This window comes from Anguilla rostrata, chromosome 9 (assembly GCF_018555375.3).
Source record: "Anguilla rostrata isolate EN2019 chromosome 9, ASM1855537v3, whole genome shotgun sequence".
NCBI classification, from domain to species: domain Eukaryota; kingdom Metazoa; phylum Chordata; class Actinopteri; order Anguilliformes; family Anguillidae; genus Anguilla; species Anguilla rostrata.
In genome coordinates, this window is record NC_057941.1 from 30,396,217 (window position 1) to 30,417,043 (window position 20,827).

Genomic DNA, 20,827 nt, shown 5'->3' on the forward strand with positions numbered 1-20,827 from the left:
ATGCGCGCTACCAACCTGGGTTGGATTTATATATCTGTCTAGCTGATGAACTGTAGAGCACACACGGCAACACAGAAAACGAGGCGTACATAAAATACCAGGTCAATTCGTTTATTTGTGCAGTTTAAAACATAAAGGTGAACATTAACTGTATTCAGATAGAGTAGCTAACCTCCAAATATGTGTTACTCTATTTGCCACACTCTGTTATTTTGTTGTAGATGGAATACAAACCCGTGTCGTTGTCACCACATGTATTCGACTTGTTTGTCCTAACCTTTGTTCCTCACATCACCATAACTGGGAAAACATGAAATACAGACGTCTCTCATGAACAGACTAGCCGCAAAATCATTTTTTCCTCAGTCTTTATTTTTGGTAATTAACTAATATTAACACAAAATTGCTGAAGGTTTTTATGTTGTACTGTATTTAATCTCTTGTTCCTCTGGTTTTCATTTTTTATCGGTTGAGTTCCCACCAGGAAAGATGGAGGAAACATTTAAAAATGACTTTGTCTAGCTTTATGTTCAAACTGTAAAGTATGGTAGGAAACCATTACTGATTTATTTACTGAATACTCTATTTGGGTTTTATTTTAACATGGTGCCACTAAACAAAGTATTGCAATGCATTCCTCAGTTTGCCAGTATGTAGGCTATAGTGTCTGCAAGTTAATAAAACTCCCTCAGTGTGATAGTTATGCTGCAGACAACCTTCACCCTATATGTGGAAGAGCAGCTTCACTAGTAAAGTACAGACTGGCATGAAAAATGTATAGAACAGTTTATAATAGATGTAATAAACACTTTAATTCTTCATCTGGGCATGATACCTCATAGAGAAATGATCTGAGGTCAGAGTGGGTGGCAGGTTTAAGTGACTTTTATGAGGCCCGTGCAGCAGGTTCAAGACCCAGGACCTGATCCCAGGTCAAAGAGCGCGCAAATCCCTTCTTGTGGTCCCAAGCGCTGCTACTTCTTTGAGCAAGTGGCCCCCTTTTTTTGTTACAGGAAAAAGAAAAACGCTTGCTGCGCGGTAATTGTAATGAACAGCCATCTAATGTGCGGGGGGAGTGGGCGGGTGAGAGAAGGAAATCCAGCGAGGGGAGGTCAGAGCTGGTGTGATTATTTCCCTCTGTGTTGTATGCCTGTGTGTGAGCGTATGTATGTATTTACAAAGTTTATCTGTTAGTGGGAAATAGAGGATTGTGGGTATTTCCTGCCCTGGAGAGGCCACGACTGGGGGGCCGATGGGCAGTGCAGGAGGGGGCGGTAGAATAGTTTTGAAGACCCCCTTGACAGGCAAATGCTGACTGCGGGGGTGTGCTGCTGGCAGGGAGGGAGGGGGTTGAGTTAAGCCATGGTTACCACTGGTGCCTGGAAGCCAAGAATCTGCACCTGTGGAGGTTATTATGAGACACATCATGAGCTGCGGAAATCTGACAAAATGAATGACTTCAGTGAATTTAGCGAAAAATAGAAGTAAATAAAAAAAATAAGAGTGAGGTGTCAGGTTTCCTGTTGAATAAGTAAGGCGGTAATCTTTCATGGCTTAATTACAATGTGAGGTAAATGTCTTACACAGCGATGGTCTGAAAAGTCATATTGATTTTTCACTTACCATCTATCTTTATAATTCCGCCTTTAATCAGTTAATAAAGCGACAGATCTATCTGTTAAGATGGAGAAAACGCATGCAACCAAATCTTTCATTCTATTGATTCAATTTGACAGCTGGTCCACACATTTACATGTCTGCAACAAACAGAGACTTGTTCATAATGTCTTGTTACTGTCACAACTTGGCCTTAACCCCTGCAATGTAGATAGGCATTTTGAAGCTGGACTTGTAGACAGAAGTTTCAAGATTTGATTTCTAGGTGTTGGCCTTACGTACCCTTGGGCAAAGCACTTTATAAAAATAATAAAGCTTTGAGATGTTATATGACACGTACCAGGTGCTTGTGTGCATTACTGGGTTTTCCAAAGAGAAAATGCATCCCTGTAAGCCTAGAACCTGGCCTTCTTCTTTCACGTCAGGCTTACTGGCACCCGCATCTTTTCATTTAAGCAAATGGAGAAACTCAAAACCCCACTGAAAATAAGCTGAAGCTTCCATGAAAAGACAACTTAGATTAATGACAGTGAAATCCATGCTATTGAAAGTATAGGTGTTGACATGGCAGTGTGCAGCTGGGGCGCAAATGAAACAGAGTATTGAGTGTTTAGCTGAACATGCAGCCAAGTGGTTCCTCAAGATATTCCAGATGGCAGACAAACAAATAGGGAGGGCTGATCTCTCAGCTGCTGGAGTGCATTCGCTTAGATCTCCTCCCTCTGTGATTGATTAAATGATTAGTTTGTGATTGTTTTAGCAGGGATTATAGTAATAATTATAGCTCAATAGATTTTGTTCACGCAGAGCTTTTCATTCCAAAAATTTGCTCAAAGTGCTTCACAGGCCTACTGAGGAATCTTGAGAGACCTCTGTATGTAAAGCTTTCTGTGTTTATCGCTGTCTCTGGATAAGGGTATTTGCCAAGCAAATAAATTATGTAATGTGATGTGAGTTCATTATTATTAATGTGAGCTAACCAGAGGGTTTACGGCCTTGTGGAGAGTTTTCTTCTTTCTTTCTCTTCTTTCTGTCAGTATGCAGAGCTCTTTGACCCAGTGGCTCGGGCTCTTTGAGATGGTTCAATTTGTGGCCGCAGGTCTGAATCAGTGCTTCAAGGGATTCCCTGAGACTGAGGGGATGCCGTCTGTGCCCTTTGATTAAAAAGGACTTTGTCTCAGGAGCATGTTCTTCTTCACTGGAGCTGTCTTTTTATGCGAGCGCTGACCTCATCCATCCTCGTATCGATCACCGTGTGGAAGGAGTCTCATCTGACCCCGAGCCCAGGGGCCCTGTTGCGGTCTCAGGGAATTCTGGGATAGGAAGCAGTGCTCCAAGCCCTCGTGCGTTGTACGGGTGGCTGGGTGACTTCACTACGCATTACATTTTACATTATTTATTAGCGTGGCAGATGCTCGGCTCTTAGCCTGGGCAGCACTCGTAGCTTTCCTTACAGTACTGTTGGCGTGTAGCTGGGTCGGTTAAATCAGTCCAAGTGCAGATAGGCTTAAGGGAACAGCGCTACTCCCTCACCAGGGTTTTAACTGGCGGCATTTTGGTTAAAATTCCAGTTGCACGAACCGCTGTGTCTCAGTTCTGCTCCAACACAGCGGAGGCTTTCTCCCACACACCTCTGTCACTCTCTGCTTTTGCCTCCTCTTCCCAGGGCTGTCACGATCACCATAACCGTCATACTGCTATTTATGAAAAACCATGCTGTTAAATTTCCATCACTGTGATGATGGGTTTAAAAAAAAAAATGTTTATACCATTTTCAGTTTCATTTTGCAGAAATTTTAAAAAGCACCCGTGTGTTTTTTTCACTTATGGAATGAAAGACAACTGTAATGCCGTCTACTTCCAGCTACAAATTTTCTAAATTGTGCTCTCTTCTACGGGCACCTCTTCCCCTTCTTGAATGGAGGTGCAGCCTACACTTTAAACTTAGCCGACTGGTGGATGCTAGGGAAAGGGTGGCAGTGTTCTGAACCCTAGTTAACGGTTACAAGACTTAAAGTAGTCTATTCATCTTTTTTTATGGTGGAAACAAAAGAACTTATGTTGATTTACAAAAGGCTGACTGTACAGATTCTACAAACAGCCTGTTCCTTTTTCATCCTACAATAATCAAGATACTAAAGTCAACTTTTTTAGGTAATTGTTTTGGTGGGATAGCCATTCTCACTTCCCTTTATTGGTGTGAAAGAAGGGAGAAAACACATGTGCATGTGCACAACGAGCACTCAGATTGGGTTTTTTTGTTGCTGAAGAAAAATATGTCCCTCCTGCACTGTATTCACCGAAATCCAACTTCTTTCTTACATGTTGCCTCAGGGAGAAAGCTGAAAATTGTGTATTACTAGGCAGCAACCCAAAATTCTATAGCGTTTCTTTCTTTTTGCTTACTATAGGCCAAATTATTTTTATGTGTTTAAACAAATGGAATTCATAATTTGTTTGACAGGTTTTAGGCAAAAAGTATTTTTAAAAATCCCATAGCTAAATTAGGTTTCTTTTAGAAACAGTCCAGTGTGCTTTAGCAGTAACTAATGACTAATAGCCTACCTAGCGTGATAATGATGGTTATAAAAGTTGCAATTTGGCTGCATAGCCAAAAATGGCTCCAAGAAAAGCTTCACCTACTGGTTACATATACAATTGCATAGAAAACAATTACGAGAAAGCTGTGGTTTGAACATGCTGCTACAGTAATGACTTGGTAATTGTTTTTGCATCCTTCACCCCACACTTAACTCTGCTACTGCCCTCCCCTTTCAGCAATGCTCTGCCTTTCCTGTCCCACCCTGCTAGCCCTGATTTTTAATTGGGGGGTGGACTTTGGGGCCAGGACTTAGGTATTCTATGACTGAGGGCATCTTGCATTTTAAAGTCTGGGTTACATTCCAATCTCCAGAACCATCTCATTTTGTCTTGTATATGGAGCGCTAGGTGTTTTTGTCTCCAGTCATTATTTTCTCCACAAACATTATAAAATTGCAGAACGTTAGGAGAAGTGGTCTGTGAAGTAGCGGGTCTGTTTGGTGGAATTTTAAGGCTTCTCCAATAAGTGCAGCTTCTCTATAGAGCTCTTACTGGGCTTTCTGTTCTGCAGTGGTAAAACATGAGTCACCACTTCAGCAACTCCATGGTTAATTTGCAGGCATCCAGAGTGACTGCAGGAGGCTGGGCTGAGATGAAAGTAGGGTCGGGTGAGGAGCTGTTCGCTGCTTGGAACATCTTTTCGTGCGTGAATGTGTGGATGTGGGTGTGTGTGTGTGGGTGTGCGTGTGTGTAAGTCCGTGAGTGCAGGATACAGCCTTTGTCTCCTGGCCAGTCTAGCCTCTGGGCCGCTGCCAAGGTCAGGAGCTGTAGTTTCGTTCCGTCCAGGATTTGCTTTATAGCGAATAGCATGTTTATTAATTATTGAAAGTTGAAACGCAAAGCAAATAAATGTGTGCAGGCGGAGCCTTTGGGGCTTTTCCAAAGGGATTTCTTCCTCTCCCTGACTGGAGATAACAAAAGATTGAGGAGGCCAGAGAGCCTAATGCTAATCCCAAACAAAAGAGTGGATAAGGCTGTAAAACCGTTCCCTCTCCTGTGGTGTATAACGCAAAGTATAAAATAAATCACCGGCAGACTCGGTGAATCGGAGGGGTATAGCTATAAGGGTTTATTAGATACTTTCTCCTTGCTGTGAGGGCTCTTTTTTATTTTTTAGAGGAGAGCCGACGGTCTGCCCTCATTATTCAGACAGGGAGAAAGCAGAGAGCGATAGAGAGAGAGAGAAGGGAGAATGGCTCAGAAGGTGCCGTGATGGGGGATCGAACCCCCACCCACACGGGGTGGACACATATCAGTCGGTCACTCTACAGAGGGGGAAGGCTATACAGGTACATATTAGACGCATCCTTTTAGAGAGGAACAGCTGTACTGGTGCGTTAGGCATGTTCTCTAAGAATGGATGGGTGTTCACTTTGGTAGGCTTGGCTGACCAATGATATTAGTCGTGCTTTGAGGAGGAGCCAGGCGGGTTGTTTTAAGAGTGAGCCGCTGTTGTGATCGCCCTAATCCCACACGCACGCCAGGACGGCTGACACCGCTACCTGCGGCGAATCCCGGCGTATAGGAGCGTATCCAAGCGGAAGATTAACACGTTTCATTCACTGCCGTGCACCCTTATTCATATCCAGACATAACTGTGAACAGCACGCTTCTCGACACAGAGCTCTCCAGGCTGGGATCTGAGGAGCCCGCTCGCTCAGAAGCATTGCGGTGTCAAACGAAATGCGTCAGCTGCGAGTCGCTCGTGCGCAGGAAGCGCTGGTCGCATCTTCCACCAGGCAGGAAGCCAGTTCCTGCTCCACAGTCAGGCATCATCTCCATATCGGGGGATGGAACAGTGCGAGACTGATGACTGTAGATTGTGTTTGCCGAGAAAGGAACGAGAAGTTCTTTCCCCCATTTTCTAATCCGATTTGGAATGCCCAGCCACGGTTGTAGGCCAGTCGAGTCACAGCGGCGTCCTTTGTCCATTCTGATTGGCGGTACCCCAGCGTGCGTGTGCACGCAACCGACTAGCCAATATATTTAACTCCTCACTTCAGAGCTACCCCAGCGCGGTGTGTTAGGCCGGAAACATACCCTGCGTAAGTACGCGAGTGCAAATGACATCACCAGGCCGCCACACTGTAAACGCATGGCACGGTTGGACATACTCATAGTAGGTTCTTATGTCCCTGTGGAGGTAAGAAACCTGAGTCCTCAAGGGGTAATCCAGTTGTGAAAGACTGAGCGGGAGAAATCACAAATCGAAGAAGATGGATTCATCCTGTTATAGTGGCCTTCGCTGTGACAGTCAAATGACTTCATTAAAATGGCAGCGTGTGGGGTCCTGTACACCATTAGCGAATGCGCTGTGGACCAGGTACAGATTTGTGCAGCGCAGATAAACAGAACCGTAGTTTCATGGTTCTGATCTTTTTTTATTAATAAAATCCAGTCAGACTCAACAGTTTTAATGCTGTGCATTATTTTCACATTGTCACAACCTGTGTTGCAAGCACAGAAGATGAGGATATTGCTGGGAGCACCGGTTGGTTAAAGTTATGCCAATAATATTTTCTGCTGATAAACTGCTGCTCTGTTCATTTGTGCCAAACTTGTTTGATCAGTGTTTCTGCTGTATTTGTTCAACAGTTTTCTGCCATGAGTAGGCTAAATATTAAATGCATAATATTAAAGAACATTTTTGCTTGATGGAATGATCTTAAGTCTTTGGTTATTTGAATGAAATAAAATATTTTGTGAATTACTATTGTTAATGCAGTGCAGTTGTTAATTCTTTAATCTGCTTTTAGTGAGTCTTTTACTTGACCTGATACTTCTGCTAAATCTTTTTGATAGTCTATCAGCTTGGCCTGATGAGATTTCTCACTATCTTTGTGCACAGTATACTGGAATTGTATCTGCTGCTCTCATGAATTTCCACTTCTATTGGAGGTTCTGCTACGAGCTATTAAGCCTGGAATATTGGTAGTTAGAACTTCAGTTCACTGGCCCTCCAGGAAGGTTTCAACCAATAATCCAGGCTTAATTAGCTGTACGCAGAAGCCTCAATAGAATGTGGATTTTTAAAAACCTTTTAGCAAATGTTATTTGTTGGGTAATGTTGAATGGCGTATAAATGTCTGATATTGCTAGCTCTTTCAAGTTTAGCTGGATCAGAGTCTCTTGAGCTTCACCATGCTTGGATGCTTTTCAGAATCTCAGGACTTCTGATCACTGTAATCCAAGTGCTTTTTCAGACTAGAAGTGCCAGTTAATTGTGAGAACCTAACACTTTATGGCTTTGTTTTGATCGCGATATCTGTGGAGATTTATGTAAATGAAGAAGGAGCACTCTTACCAGATGAAAGCCTGATGTTTAAGGCCTTTTTATGGTGGAAATAGCTAGTGGGAGTTGCCCGTTTCTCCTCCATCCTGATGCTCCCTTTCTTAATGAGGGTCACGTCCTGTTGTAGGTGTGTCATGTCCTTCCAAGTACAATTTGGAAGTGAAGTTTGCAAGGACAGAACATTTAGCTTATTGGAACACAGCCCTGCAGAATAAAGCACTTGTTGTATTGTTATTGAAAACATAGCAAGGGATTTGTGCCTTAATGGAGAAATTAATTTTTGATTCCTTGGTAGAATAAATGAAGGCTTTTAAATTAAACGAAGCTCTCCAAAGTGCTTTGGTTTCGGAAGAACAAGCTCTTTTATAGCTAATATTCAATATTTTATACTTCTGCTGGCATCACTGTATTGAAATGACCTCCTCCTGTTTCCACCTGTTTATTTAATTAAATTTTACTTCTAATAAATAGGCTAATATTTCTTATAGGCCTACTTGCTGTTTTTTAAATCGGGTGGATGAGCCATAGTAATTATATGGGATATGTGTGTAATGTAAATACATACATCAAAACGAGTGTGCGAAAACACTGCTTGGGGGCCATTATTGGACGCTGCCGGTGTCTTACTCTTCATTGTCTTGGTGTTCAGCACTTTACACTTCGCGAAAATGGGTCAAACGATTCGCTTGGTCAGTCAGTTCGCTGTTGGCAGACCTGACCTGGTTCACTCATGGGTAGCGAGACTTACCCTTTACTGGGCAAGTCAACCGTGCTGGAGAACTGGAGCAGCTCTGGGCTTTACAGTCCCCTTCTGTTAGTGAGAGGCAGGATCACTGTCCTTCTATTTATGAAAGAGTAAGTGAGAACTATCCTTCTATTTAGTGAAGAGTAATGACATGTCCATGTATGAGAGAGTAGTATTACTATCCCTTCGTTATAGTGGAGAGAATGACCACTGTCCATGTTGTGAAAAGTAAGTGACACTTCCTTCCATTTAGTGAAGTAAGTGAGAACTATCCCTTCCTATTAGTGAAGAGTAAGTGATCACTGTCCATGTAGTGAGAGAGTAAGTAATTACTATCCTTCCTGTTATAATGAGAGAGTAAGTGACCACTGTCCATGTTGTGAGAGAGTAAGTGATCACTATCCCCTTCCTATTTTAGTGAAAGAGTAAGTGAGAACTATCCCCTTCCTATTTTAGTGAAAGAGTAAGTGATCACTGTCCATGTAGTGAGAGAGTAAGTAATTACTATCCCCTTCCTGTTATAGTGAGAGAGTAAGTGACCACTGTCCATGTTGTGAGAAAGTAAGTGATCACTATCCCCTTCCTATTTTAGTGAAAGAGTAAGTGATCACTGTCCATGTTGTGAGAGAGTAAGTGATCACTGTCCATGTTGTGAGAGAGTTAGTGATCACTATCCCCTTCCTGTTATAGTGAAAGAGTAAGTGATCACTGTCCATGTAGTGAGAGAGTAAGTAATTACTATCCCCTTCCTGTTATAGTGAGAGAGTAAGTGACCACTGTCCATGTTGTGAGAGAGTACGTGATCACTATCCCCTTCCTATTTTAGTGAAAGAGTAAGTGATCACTGTCCATGTTGTGAGAGAGTAAGTGATCACTGTCCATGTTGTGAGAGAGTAAGTGATCACTATCCCCTTCCTGTTATAGTGAGAGAGTAAGTGATCACTATCCCCTTCCTGTATATTGAAGAGTAGTATCATGTATTTGATATGTCACTATCCTTCCTGTTATAGTGAGAGATTAAGTGATCACTATCCCCTTCCTGTTATAGTGAAAGAGAAAGTTATGACTGTTCCCTTCCTATTATAGTGAGAGAGTTAGTGGTCACTATCCCCTTCCTGTTATAGTGAGAGAGTTAGTGGTCACTATCCCCTTCCTGTTATAGTGAGAGAGTTAGTGGTCACTATCCCCTTCCTGTTATAGTGAGAGAGTAAGTTATCACTATCCCCTTCCTGTTATAGTGAGAGTGTAAGTGATCACTATTCCCATCTCTAATGAGAGAATATGTGATCACAAATACAATCCAGTTACATTTTGAGAATATGTGCTCACTAGTCATTATTACTGTAAGAGTGTAATGGATCATTGTAATGGAGTTAGTAAGTGATCACAAACCCTGTCTCATTATACTCAGAGAGCAAGCAATCAATAGCCGCATCTTATTATTGTGAGAGATGAAGTGAGATCATTGGATGTTGGGTTCACCAGCGTCATATTCCTTGTCCTTGACTGTGGGCTACACCGCCAGGGCTTAATTTGATTGGTAGCTCCGGTTTCTGTTCTTGCTCTGTTGTTCAGTGGCAGGTGTCTTTGAAGCGGCCACCAGGGAATGGACTTCCATTGGCTCTTTTATCCTGAAGCTGTTTCTGGCAGGTTTGCATTACCATCACCCACATTAACCTTCATACCGCAAAGCCATTTTATTCACAAAAAAATCTAGTTTATACATTATTATGAAGGAAAAGGTATGCGAGACAATTAAAATTATTATTATTTTGAGCGCAAAACATAATGGCTGCGTAAAACTGACTCGAAAGGATCCTCACTTTCATTGGCAAGCTTTTTAAAAACACAGATAATTGGGTAATAAAAATAAAATGCGTAGAAGGGCTTTTTTTTTAGTGTTTCTGTTATTGTAAGAAAGGGAGAGAGTGAGTACTGAATCACCACTCCCACAGAGATGACAGGTGGAGGTCTTTCACGTAGCGCTCCATCCTCCGCTCTGTTCTATTGTCGACTGCACGCCGGTGTTACGCGGCAGGGGTGGCAGTGCACGGTAATGGTGCCGTTGAAGCTGCCTCGGTACCTTTGGGAAAGGTTCTTCATCTTGACTGCTTTACAGTGACGTTATCCGGCAGTATAAATAGATTGTAGATGTAAAGAATGTGAACTGTGTAGCTCGTTCTGAATATGCGCATCTGTTAAATGCCTGCTATGTGTCACTCTGCTCTGATCGCTCCTGTTTATTCACTTACCTTTATTTAACCAAATCGATTATCGATTATGAAAATGTAATGGAAGTGATTGTTCAGCCAGAAAGATATTGGGGAGCCATTTTGGTGGGGGATGGGGGGGGGGGGGGGGCGGAGAGCGCATGTAACAAGCCAGTTCTAAGGGAATGTGTCCAGGACACTGGGGTTGAGAACCTGCTCTTTCAGAAGAAGTGCCCTGGGTTGTCTAATGGCCACAGTCAGCCAGGAACCCGGGTGTAAACTTTACAGCCACCGTCACTATGGCGGGGCATTTTGTTTCTGCCTGGTCCAGGGGGAAGGATGCTTGCAACTGGCCACCCAACAATAGCGGCTCAAGTTTCCAAGGCAGTCTCCCATCCGAGTATTAGCCAGTCCCACACCTGCTTAGCTTTTGCAGCTTCACAGGAGATGGCTACCTGATAGTATGGCTGCTGACTGCGTCCTGCTCCAGTAGAAACGCATCTTGTTGAAAAGCACCCCCTCCCCCGAATTCAACAGCTCTTCTCTCTGTGTCTTTCAGCTTCAGAGAGTCGTCCCCGATTGTGCGGTGAATCTATTTGCCCTTTCTTGTGTTTCTTGGCGTGAGGCGGTATCCCACACGGTAGCTTGCACGTCTGTGTGGGTGTGCGGAGCGAGTGGCTGTTTTAGCGGTGCGGTTTGGTGATGAACGGGTCTGTGAGTGCCTCGTCTCAGGGTCCTATGGTCGGCAGGTTTAGCATTGTGCGCACACTTGTCTTTAGATTTGTTTTTATACGCAGTTGATGTGGGAATCTTGCACTGTGTATAATCATCTGTTTCTCTGTATTGGGCTGGTGCAAAGGGATAGACGAGTGTGTCATTATGAGAGCAATCGTTTAAAATTCAGGTTGAGAGGCGTGTTGCTTTTGGTGTGGCACAAATGTGTGTGTGTGTTTGCACTTATGAATGATTGTGTTACTGTGGTGTGCGTGTGTGTCTGTGTCTGGGTGTATGTCTGACTGTGTCCATGTATGAGTATTTACTTGTATATATGATTGACCGTGTGTATGTGCATGTCTCTGTGAAAGTGTGATTGTGTGTTTGTGAATATGTGTGTGTGTGTACGCGTGAGAGAGAGAGACAGTCTGAGTGTGTGTGTATGTGCGTGCGTACGTGTGTTTGTATTCATCATGGGTGGATGTTAGGTTTGCTCCTCAGCCTCCTGCTGTGAGTAACAGATTGAAACTCAGCAGGGGGTGGGCCTTGTGGGCATAGTGCTGGGGGTTGGAGGGAGGTGGTTGGAGGGTTTGTCTAAATCAGAGCTGCTCTGGACTCTGGAGGACTTTCTTACTTTGACTTTATGTGCTGCTGCTCTTAACCCCACATGAACTCACCAGTTTAATATACCGCACCCCCTCCCCCAGCGCGCTGAGAATGATCTATGAGGGTCAGTGAACTGAAGCTACCGTCTGCCATCTGCAATAAGTGTCATGGGACCTTATAATAACTGCTCTCAGGAAAGATATGGTCTCCTATAGCCATAGGCATACGTTTCATTTCAGCTTTTCAGTGCTGGGCACTGAGGGCCACCTAGTCTCACATACTAAATGTATTGGGTGGTGGGGGTGACATGTCTTCCTGTCTTCCCCCCAAAACCTACACACGTGTCTACAGCCTAACATCCCATTCACTACACTGGGATGTGGGGGGGGGGGAGGACTGTCCCAGCTGGGGCCAATCCCAGCATGCATTAGGCGAGAGGCAGGTATGCAGCATGGACAGGTTGCCAATCCATCACGTGGCTCACATACTATTTACTCATACATTCATTCCCCAAAGACAATTTAGACTCTCCAGTTAGCTATACCGCCATGTCTTCGCATGAAGACGTGCAGGTTAGTCTAAGTACATGCATTTGCACCCCCATGCCAGCCGCTGCGCTATGAATTTATGCTATAAATATTTTAAACCCCGCTAACTCATACTTTCACTCTTCATTTGCAGTTCAAGCAGCTGACAGCTGAAAATATGTTTGAAATAGTATGACTGAGCACCGATTGGTGTTCCACCTGTAGATTTCACGGCGTTGAACGCACGCGATGACTCGTCTGCGCGTCGCGTCTCCTGCCGTAACCGACGCGGAGGCGCCGTCTGCACATGCTCGGAGGCTTCGCTAGACTCCTGATGCGTGCTTAGGAGGAGCTGCTGAGCGCTGTAGCGCGTTCTGCATTCTAATGAAAAACTCTGTCAACAGTTTAATTCCTGCCCAAACAGTTTGATATGAGAGGAAGTGGCGGTGCTGTATTTGTTAAGCAGTCAGTGCTTTTCTTGTCATTTATGAATATACTTATTCAAAGATTAATGAATGCTACATATTCATTAATCTCTGCCAGCAGCCTTTAAAAATGTATGAATAAATTAAATTATATTTGCATCAACAGTGTTTCTGTTACTTTTTGCGCAGTTGAATTCATTTATGGGGTGGGGAGGTTGAGTGAATATTGGGAAAAGAGACTTCTAACCGTCTCAGCTCCTGCGGCAGTAGGGCTAGTGTTATCCAGGGTGTCCCTGGGTTCAGTTTGGCTCTGAATGCTGAAACTCAGCATTGACTGCACAGATTCAGAGTTGTAGGAAACGTGGACTAAGTAAAATCATATGATGACATTTTCAGTAACTGAGTAAAGTCTTATGATGCAATTTTAGGTGAGTGAGCAAAATAATATGATGACATTTGAGGTAGGTGAGTAAAATCATACGTCATTTTCAGTGGTTGAGTAAAATCGTATGATGGCATTTCATGTGAGTGAGTGAAGTCATATGATGGCATTTTAGGTGGGTGAGTAAAATCATGTGATGTCATTTTAGGTGGTTGTGTAAAATCATATGATGTCATTTTGCAGATGTGAGCATCGTCATAAGTCAGCTGGCAGGGAGAACAGAAGCTGTGTGTGGACTCTCTTCCCTACTCTATCTGTGTGTCTGTTTGCGCGTATATGAGTATCTGTGCGCATGTATAGTTAGCATATAGACACTACACTTACGTGAAACTTAACACACAATAATAACACACACCCAATACACAAAGTGTTAAAGTCAGTTAAATCCAGCTTGTTGTCCTCCACTCAAACTCAAAGGCACACTTACCCCACGCACACGCACAAACACCTATGCACTCATAAACACACTTCTACAAGCACCTGAAACCCTTGCTCTTGGGCGTTTGCACAAGCTAGTACTCATTCTCAGCTGCATAATTCATCAGAGAATGGGAGGCTGTGTTTCAGAGATACAACACCTCTGTCTAACTGACTACAGGAACGTAGATTAAAGAGAAGATTGTAGATTGAAACTTTATTATGCAGATATTCTAAATAATTTAGTTAGGGTTATGCAAAACTCATTATTATACGTTTATCAGTCGGGTAAGCCATTGTTGTCTGCACGCCTGCCGGAGATGAGGAGAGAGACAAAGAATATGTCAGAGAAAAATAAATATATTTAATTTATTTTCACTTTTATCTTTGTTATCAAAGTGAAATATGGGGCTCTCTTGTGTTTTCAAAATTAAAAACTTGATTAAATGAAAACCAACAGGGAAAAAGAAATGTTCATCTACGATTATGACAAACTGTGGTGGTGTATGCAAGGGCAAGTTAGGATCAATGGTTGATCATGATAAGGCTGCTTTTTACCTGTAGAAGAAAAAGCAATCCAGTTGTGCCTCGATGTAAAGACTTATCTGTTTTATATGTGGAAGTACCCCCTTGGGCATTTTGTACATTAAATTCAAATATATCCTCAGTGAAGAAGAGAAACTTGAATGTACTGATCATTGGCTTGAGGCTGAATTGAACGGGAAATCGGAAATGGGTTGAGCTGTGAGTAAAGGTTGCTTCCTGTCATTATAAGGTCAGGGTTAAATATTCCAAAGGAAAGCAGCACTTGAATGAAAGCTGGACAGAATGGCCATTTTGTATTTGTATTCGTGTTTATTTATTTGCACCCTAAAAAAGAATAATAAAGACACTACAAAACAATGTGTGCCAGGGAGGTTATGATACCCAAATGGGCTCATAAAAATTCCTCACCGACGAATACATTTAAATGATGTGTGCAATGAAGGCAAAAAACAATAGAAAGGGTATTGTCATCGTAGCCGCTTTCTATCATTTTCAGTGTTTTCAATCTTGCAGTGTCGCTGCCGAATCATGACAGTTGGATTTATTTTATGGCTTTCGGCACCTGGTCGCTTGACATAACAATACACAACCACAAGGTTAGCCAATCACCTGTGACCTCTGTCATCCAGACTCAACTTTCAAAGTAACGGTAGCTAGCTTTATGATGTAAACATGGACGAGAAGCTGAATATTGCCGTCAGTGAATTTGGACACGGTTACTGAGTAACTGCTTTTCCTCCGGCAAGTAGCTAGCTGTATTTCGGAGCAAACAACCACAGGCTATTAGAACGGTCCCTGGTACATCACAGAAGAAGTCTTCACTGACTTCATATTCAAATTCATATGCTTTATTGGCATGCCCACATAGCCATTGGTACAGCATTGCCAAAGAAATACTAATAATAACTTCACTGTGCAGATAATTCCAGTAATACATCTGTACAGACTTGGAAGCACTAAAAACGTATTTTGGAGAACAGGCTGATACTATTGAGATGGCAGGCCTGCTTATCTCTGCCTGGCTCAGATTAAATAGAGCATTTGTACTCTCCCTGAGTCCTAGAGCAGAAACGCTAACTCTATTAATGTTGCACATTTTAGGGACTGTAATGTTATCACAGACCACAGAGTGGTTGCTACCTGAATGACAAGGTCACCCCACTGTCCTCTGCTGTTGTGCTTCGTGTGGCAAATATCAATTCTCATGCTTGTGTTTGGGTGCGTGCATGCATGCGTGCGTGTGTTTGTGTGTGTGTGTGTGTGTGTTTGTTTGTGTGTGTGCGTGTGTACGTGTGTGTGTGTGTTTGTGTGCGTGCGTACGTGTGTGTATGTGCGTTTATGTGTTGTGTGAGTTTGCAAGAGATGGGGGGGAGCCTCCCTCGTCTTGGTGCCGTGCATAATCGGATTGGAGAGATGACAGCAGTCAGTGATTTGGGGGAGTGGGGGGGGGGAAGCAGAGCAGAACACCTCGCACCCCCACGCTGAGGGCGCTGTAAAAGTGTCAGGTTCATTAAGGGCGGAGCCGGCGGGGGGGCCTGAGGGAGGGTGTGAGATTAGCTGTGTTTGTACACTGCTGTGCGCTGCATGCTAATGTCGACTCCCACTCGCGCAGCGGTGCTGCCGGTCTACGCGGCTGCCGGCAATGTCACCATGCTCAAATCGATTTCCAGGATGCGCATCTCCTGTGGCGGGAGGGAGGTGGGGGCAGGAGCGGGCGGGCGGGGTGGGGGGGAGGTGCGCAGAGTCTGCCAGGAGAGGATCAGAACTAATGAAACTCCGCTGGCCCTCCGGCGTGACTCTCCACACGTCCGCCCCTCAAGGGATGCTGATTCAGTTGACCTGGCAACCCGGGGAAGGCATTAACGGTCCGGCTGCTGCTGCTGTTGGGAAGCCAGCTCATTTCTCCTGATGAAAGCTGCTGATAGGATGATCGAAAGGTCTGGGTCCCTGTGGGCTGCCTGTGTTGGCTCTGTTCATGTATCGACTCAGAGGCGACCTCGTCCCCCCCGACACCCCGTCCTTTCACTGGTCTGCGGTTTGGGGTTGGTGCCCCTAACAGCAGGGCCAAGACAGATCAGTTTTTTTGCCAATAAATTCAGTCACTGGTTATTCCTCTGGCCGAAACGTGTGGATAATCCAGAGCGGGCATAAATGTGAAAAATGACCCAGGAAAATTAAAGTGGGTGGGGCTTGAAGGAGGCGGAGCCAGGGAGTCAGTCACAATTGAGCTGTTTGAATGTTTTAAGGGGAACTGTTTTTGTGTTTGAGAGCTCTTTAGACTTCTTATCATTTGTGAATTTTAGAAATGCTTGTGTCTTGAAATGCATTCACAACTTCTGAAGATAACAGTCTAGCCATGGGTTTTTTTGTGTATGTATGTGTGTTTCTGTGCGAGAGTGAGTACAGGAGAAATAGAGAGAGGCAGTGAGATAGAGAGAGATAGAGATTGAGAGACAGAGATAGAGCGAGAGATGGAGAGAGATAGATAGAGAGAGAGAAGGTTCTCTGTGAAGGTTCTTCTATGTCCAGCCAGCCATTGTAAAGACCACCAATCCATCATGGGACGTCCCACAAACAAACTTCAGTGACGGCAGAGACGCCCGGGCACATTGATCTGGGACGCTGCTATGATTTACGCCCGAGCGCTAATATTCCAAATGCGTTTTCCCCCTCGGCGACGCTCCCGTCTCCCCTCCAGCTCTTGGGCACGGACAGAGGCGCGGTGTTTTACGGCTCGGGTCCTAAACCCTTTTCTTTCAGGGCCGACAGCCAAACTGGTTTCACGAGTAAATGCAAATCTCTTCCCCTCCGTTAGGATGTTTTGTTCAAAGCTCGGAGCGTAGATTTCCACGATAATTTCGTTGATTATTGGACTGTAATTACCTCCCATTAGGAGTAATGTCCGTTTATTTGTTCTTTTTACTGGCTCAATAGAGATGAGTGTTTAATTATTGATGGCATGGATGGCTTAAGACGGATATGTGACCGATTTAACATGCTCTTAGGGTACAGAATTTTATAGAACAATTGATTTATTGATAAATTCCCATAAACTACTATTAGACTATTCCAACCCCCATTATTCAGTATGTGCAGTTAAAAATGCCATGATGCTGTCAGTCAACCTGCTTTTGTTTTTCTTGATTTTTTATTTCCTTGTATTTTGGAATCAGCAGTTGTGTTTTGCTTTCATGCACCCACACAGAGCCCTGCAGCTGAAGTGGAATCACTTGTCCGGTGCTCTGTCTCATTCTCTTCATATCTCTCTCTCTCTTCATATCTCTCTCTCTCTCTTCATATCTGACTCCTTCAGGCTCTTTAATCTCACGCTGAAGAAGTTGGTGATATTGAAGGAGCTGGATAAAGACCTCACCTCGGTGGTCATCGCAGTCAAACTGCAGGTACCTCTCCTCCCTCTCCCCCTCATGGACAACTGCACAGTGCCTAACACAAGAAGATACTTATCAAAGAACACAAAGAATAAAATAACCACCGTAGTTACGTCAGTAAAGCTAATAAAGAGAACACCACTAGCTCACTCTGCACCTCTTCATAGTAGTGACAAAGAAATATTTTACGTAAATCATTGACAATGTTGACTACGTAAGAAATAAACTGCCTTCTTAAAGAACCTTGATTATAGTAATTTGGTAATTCATTGTTTAATTTAAAAAAATAAAAAAATAAAGACAAATAAATAAAGATAAAATAAATATAGCTTCAAACAGCAATTTGTGGGGTCCAATTGCAAATGGACTGCCCCAACAGGATTAAAAATATGGTGCAGAAGTTTCTATGAATTTGAACAACATGTAATGGTTTTACTTCGTTTTAGAAACTTAAATGTTAGCATGATCCTTTCCTAAATTCACACGGTAACCTACTGTGGCAAGCTTCCGTGTGTATTCACTGTTGAGGAATGGATTTTTTGGCATTGCAATTCTGTGGCCAGAATTGAAGGTCTGACCTCCAGATTACAGACACAGTTATGGACAAGCGCTTTGTCACATGTTACGGTGATTGAATTCCGGGCCTTTAAGTATGAATCTTAATCGAAACTAAATGGTTGCTATAGAAAAATATTCTGTTTCCTTTTTCACATTGTGTATGACAGCCAAACTGTCGCAGAGAAAAACTTAGAGTGATGGAAGTTCACAGATCATTTCTACTCAAGTGTTGTGTGAATCAGCCTTGCACAAAATGGGCTTGTAACTGTTATAATGCTTCTAACGGTTGAGCTTATGACAGCCCTTTCTGAATGGGCTGTCAAATTTTCTTAATAATTAAGATTGGTAGAAAATTGCGACAGTAATTATGCGTGCTTACGTTTGTAAATACCAGGGCAGTGGTTCCTCAGAATAATTTGACAGATTACATTGTGCAGATGTAATGTTCCATCGATTGGGTTGCCATGTAAAGGCATTATATAAAAACCCTTCCTTTACAATACAGATAAACCTGAACATGAAGATTAAGTGTGCTGTGGTATTTTTTAAAACTTTTATAACAGTTCACAAGAAAAAGATTTTTCAGTTTTCAGTTTGGGGAAAATTTTGAGTAATTCACCTACAAGGTTACAATTTAGATTGAAGATTTCATTGTATGAAGTTTTTGTAGGAGTAAAGCAATGTCTGTACCAGGTTTTGTGCAGCAAACATGATGTTAAGGATTTAGAAATTTGAAATGTAACTATCAATGAACTGCTTTTGGGACACCGGCTGTCTTGATCCATCCTGAGGCATGTGCATTTAGGTTAGCTCTTTACCTGCCTGGCAAATAGTGAGAATAAGAATCTGAATAAGGTTACTCTATTGCTGTGTATTTTACCGTAGTTACTATGTGGTTAGCTATATAAATGCCTGGCTACTGGAGGCTGGGGGTCATTGATATGGATGTGAGATTTATGTTTAGAAAGTACAATTTTTCAAAGCTCTTTTTAGTCATGCTGACACACAAAAGGTCACAATGACATCTTAAGATGTGGATGACATGAGACAGCGCAGTTGTTTGTCTCCTATTATTTTTTTTTGCCGGAGGGATGAAAGAACTAATCAATCTAGGAGATTGGATCAATTTCAAATATGCAAATTACAAGCAAATTTTCTTTCTTTCTCTCCTCTCTCTTCTCTCTCGCTGTCGCTTACTCTCATTTTCTCACTTTCTCTTGTTGCTCTCTCTCTCTCTCTCTCTCTCCCTCCCTCCCTCTCTCAGGGCTCTAAGCGTATTTTACGCTCCAATGAGATCTTGTTGTCTTCAGCTGGACTGACAGAAACAGACCTGCAGCTCACATTCTCTCTACAGGTGAGAAAAAGAAGAATAAAATTACCCCAGGGCTATTGGGAGGGTGTGAAAGATTATTATTGCAGAAGTAACGGATAATGGAACACTATTACCGTGTCTAGCAGAGGAAATAGGGATGGGCTTCACAGGAGGAAGAATTGTATATATTTAGTGACCGTTTACAAAGGTTTAACCCCCTCCTTCCCGGCAGTACCCACACTTTTTAAAGAGAGATGCCAATAAGCTGCAGATCATGCTCCAGCGACGCAAGAGGTACAAGAACCGCACAATCCTGGGCTACAAGACGCTGGCACTGGGCCTGATCAATATGGCCGAGGTGAGGTAACCACATCGGTGGGTCTCATGATCATTTCTCAGGCAGTCTATTCTATTCTCACAGCCACAGCTAATTTACACACATGGCTTTATTTCTCATTACTCACAAGGCCCCCAGAGGTAAGGTATTATGATGGATTCCAGTAGCATCCAGTGAGTGCTGAGTGCCTGCTGTTCTGCTGCACCTGACCGGCAGTGACTGCCGTGTGTAAATGAGCTTTGGACTGAAACCAACGTCAGAACAGGAGCTGATATCTGTACAATCAAGAGAGTTTGATGTCAGGGGACGGGTGTTGTGGAAAATGACTAAAAATAACAGGTTCGAGATTTTAAAAAAAGAAGAAAACAATCTCTGTGGGGAACCTGGGAGTAAGTGAGCTGAGACAGATGGCTCACTGGGAACTTGATGCTACTGAAAGGTTTTCAGTTGAAAACCGCAGGTACAACATGGCCGCTGCCCTCTTGTCTGTTCAGCGTGTTGCTGCAGCTGCAGTGCCCATGTCTTGAGCTGAGCGAGGGGCAGTTATGTAGCTGTTTGAGGGGTTATTATGACGGTGAGTGCAGGGTAGTTATGTAGCTGTGTGAGGGGCAGTTATGTAGCTGTGTGAGGGGCAGTTATGTAGCTGTGTGAGGGGCAGTTATGTAGCTGTGTGAGGGGTAGTTATGTAGCTGTGTGAGGGGCAGTTATGTAGCTGTGTGAGGGGTATTTATGTAGCTGTGTGAGGGGCAGTTATGTAGCTGTGTGAGGGGCAGTAATGTAGCTGTGTGAGGGGTAGTTATGTAGCTGTGTGAGGGGCAGTTATGTAGCTGTGTGAGGGGCAGTTATGTAGCTGTGTGAGGGGCAGTTATGTAGCTGTGTGAGGGGCAGTTATGTAGCTGTGTGGGGGGTAGTTATGTAGCTGTGTGAGGGGCAGTTATGTAGCAGTGTGAGGGACAGTTATGTAGCAGTGTGAGGGGCAGTTATGTAGCTGTGTGAGGGGCAGTTATGTAGCAGTGTGCGGGACAGTTATGTAGCAGTGTGAGGGGCAGTTATGTAGCTGTGTGAGGGGTAGTTATGTAGCTGTGTGGG

General features: G+C 43.5%; 1 protein-coding gene across 5 annotated transcripts in view; it reads left to right on the top strand.

Moving 5' to 3' along the window:
- Nucleotides 1-20,827, top strand: part of LOC135262337 (phosphofurin acidic cluster sorting protein 1-like) — a 49,055-nt gene that overhangs the window by 1,740 nt on the left and 26,488 nt on the right. For all 5 annotated transcript variants that reach the window (XR_010332182.1, XM_064349328.1, XM_064349331.1 and 2 more), the window contains exons 2-4: nt 17,456-17,543; nt 19,354-19,443; nt 19,634-19,759. Coding sequence is in view for 4 of the 5 variants with exons in the window: in XM_064349328.1 (XP_064205398.1) it covers nt 17,456-17,543; nt 19,354-19,443; nt 19,634-19,759 (304 nt within the window). In the remaining variant the exon portion in view is untranslated. The remainder of the gene's footprint in view (nt 1-17,455; nt 17,544-19,353; nt 19,444-19,633; nt 19,760-20,827) is intronic.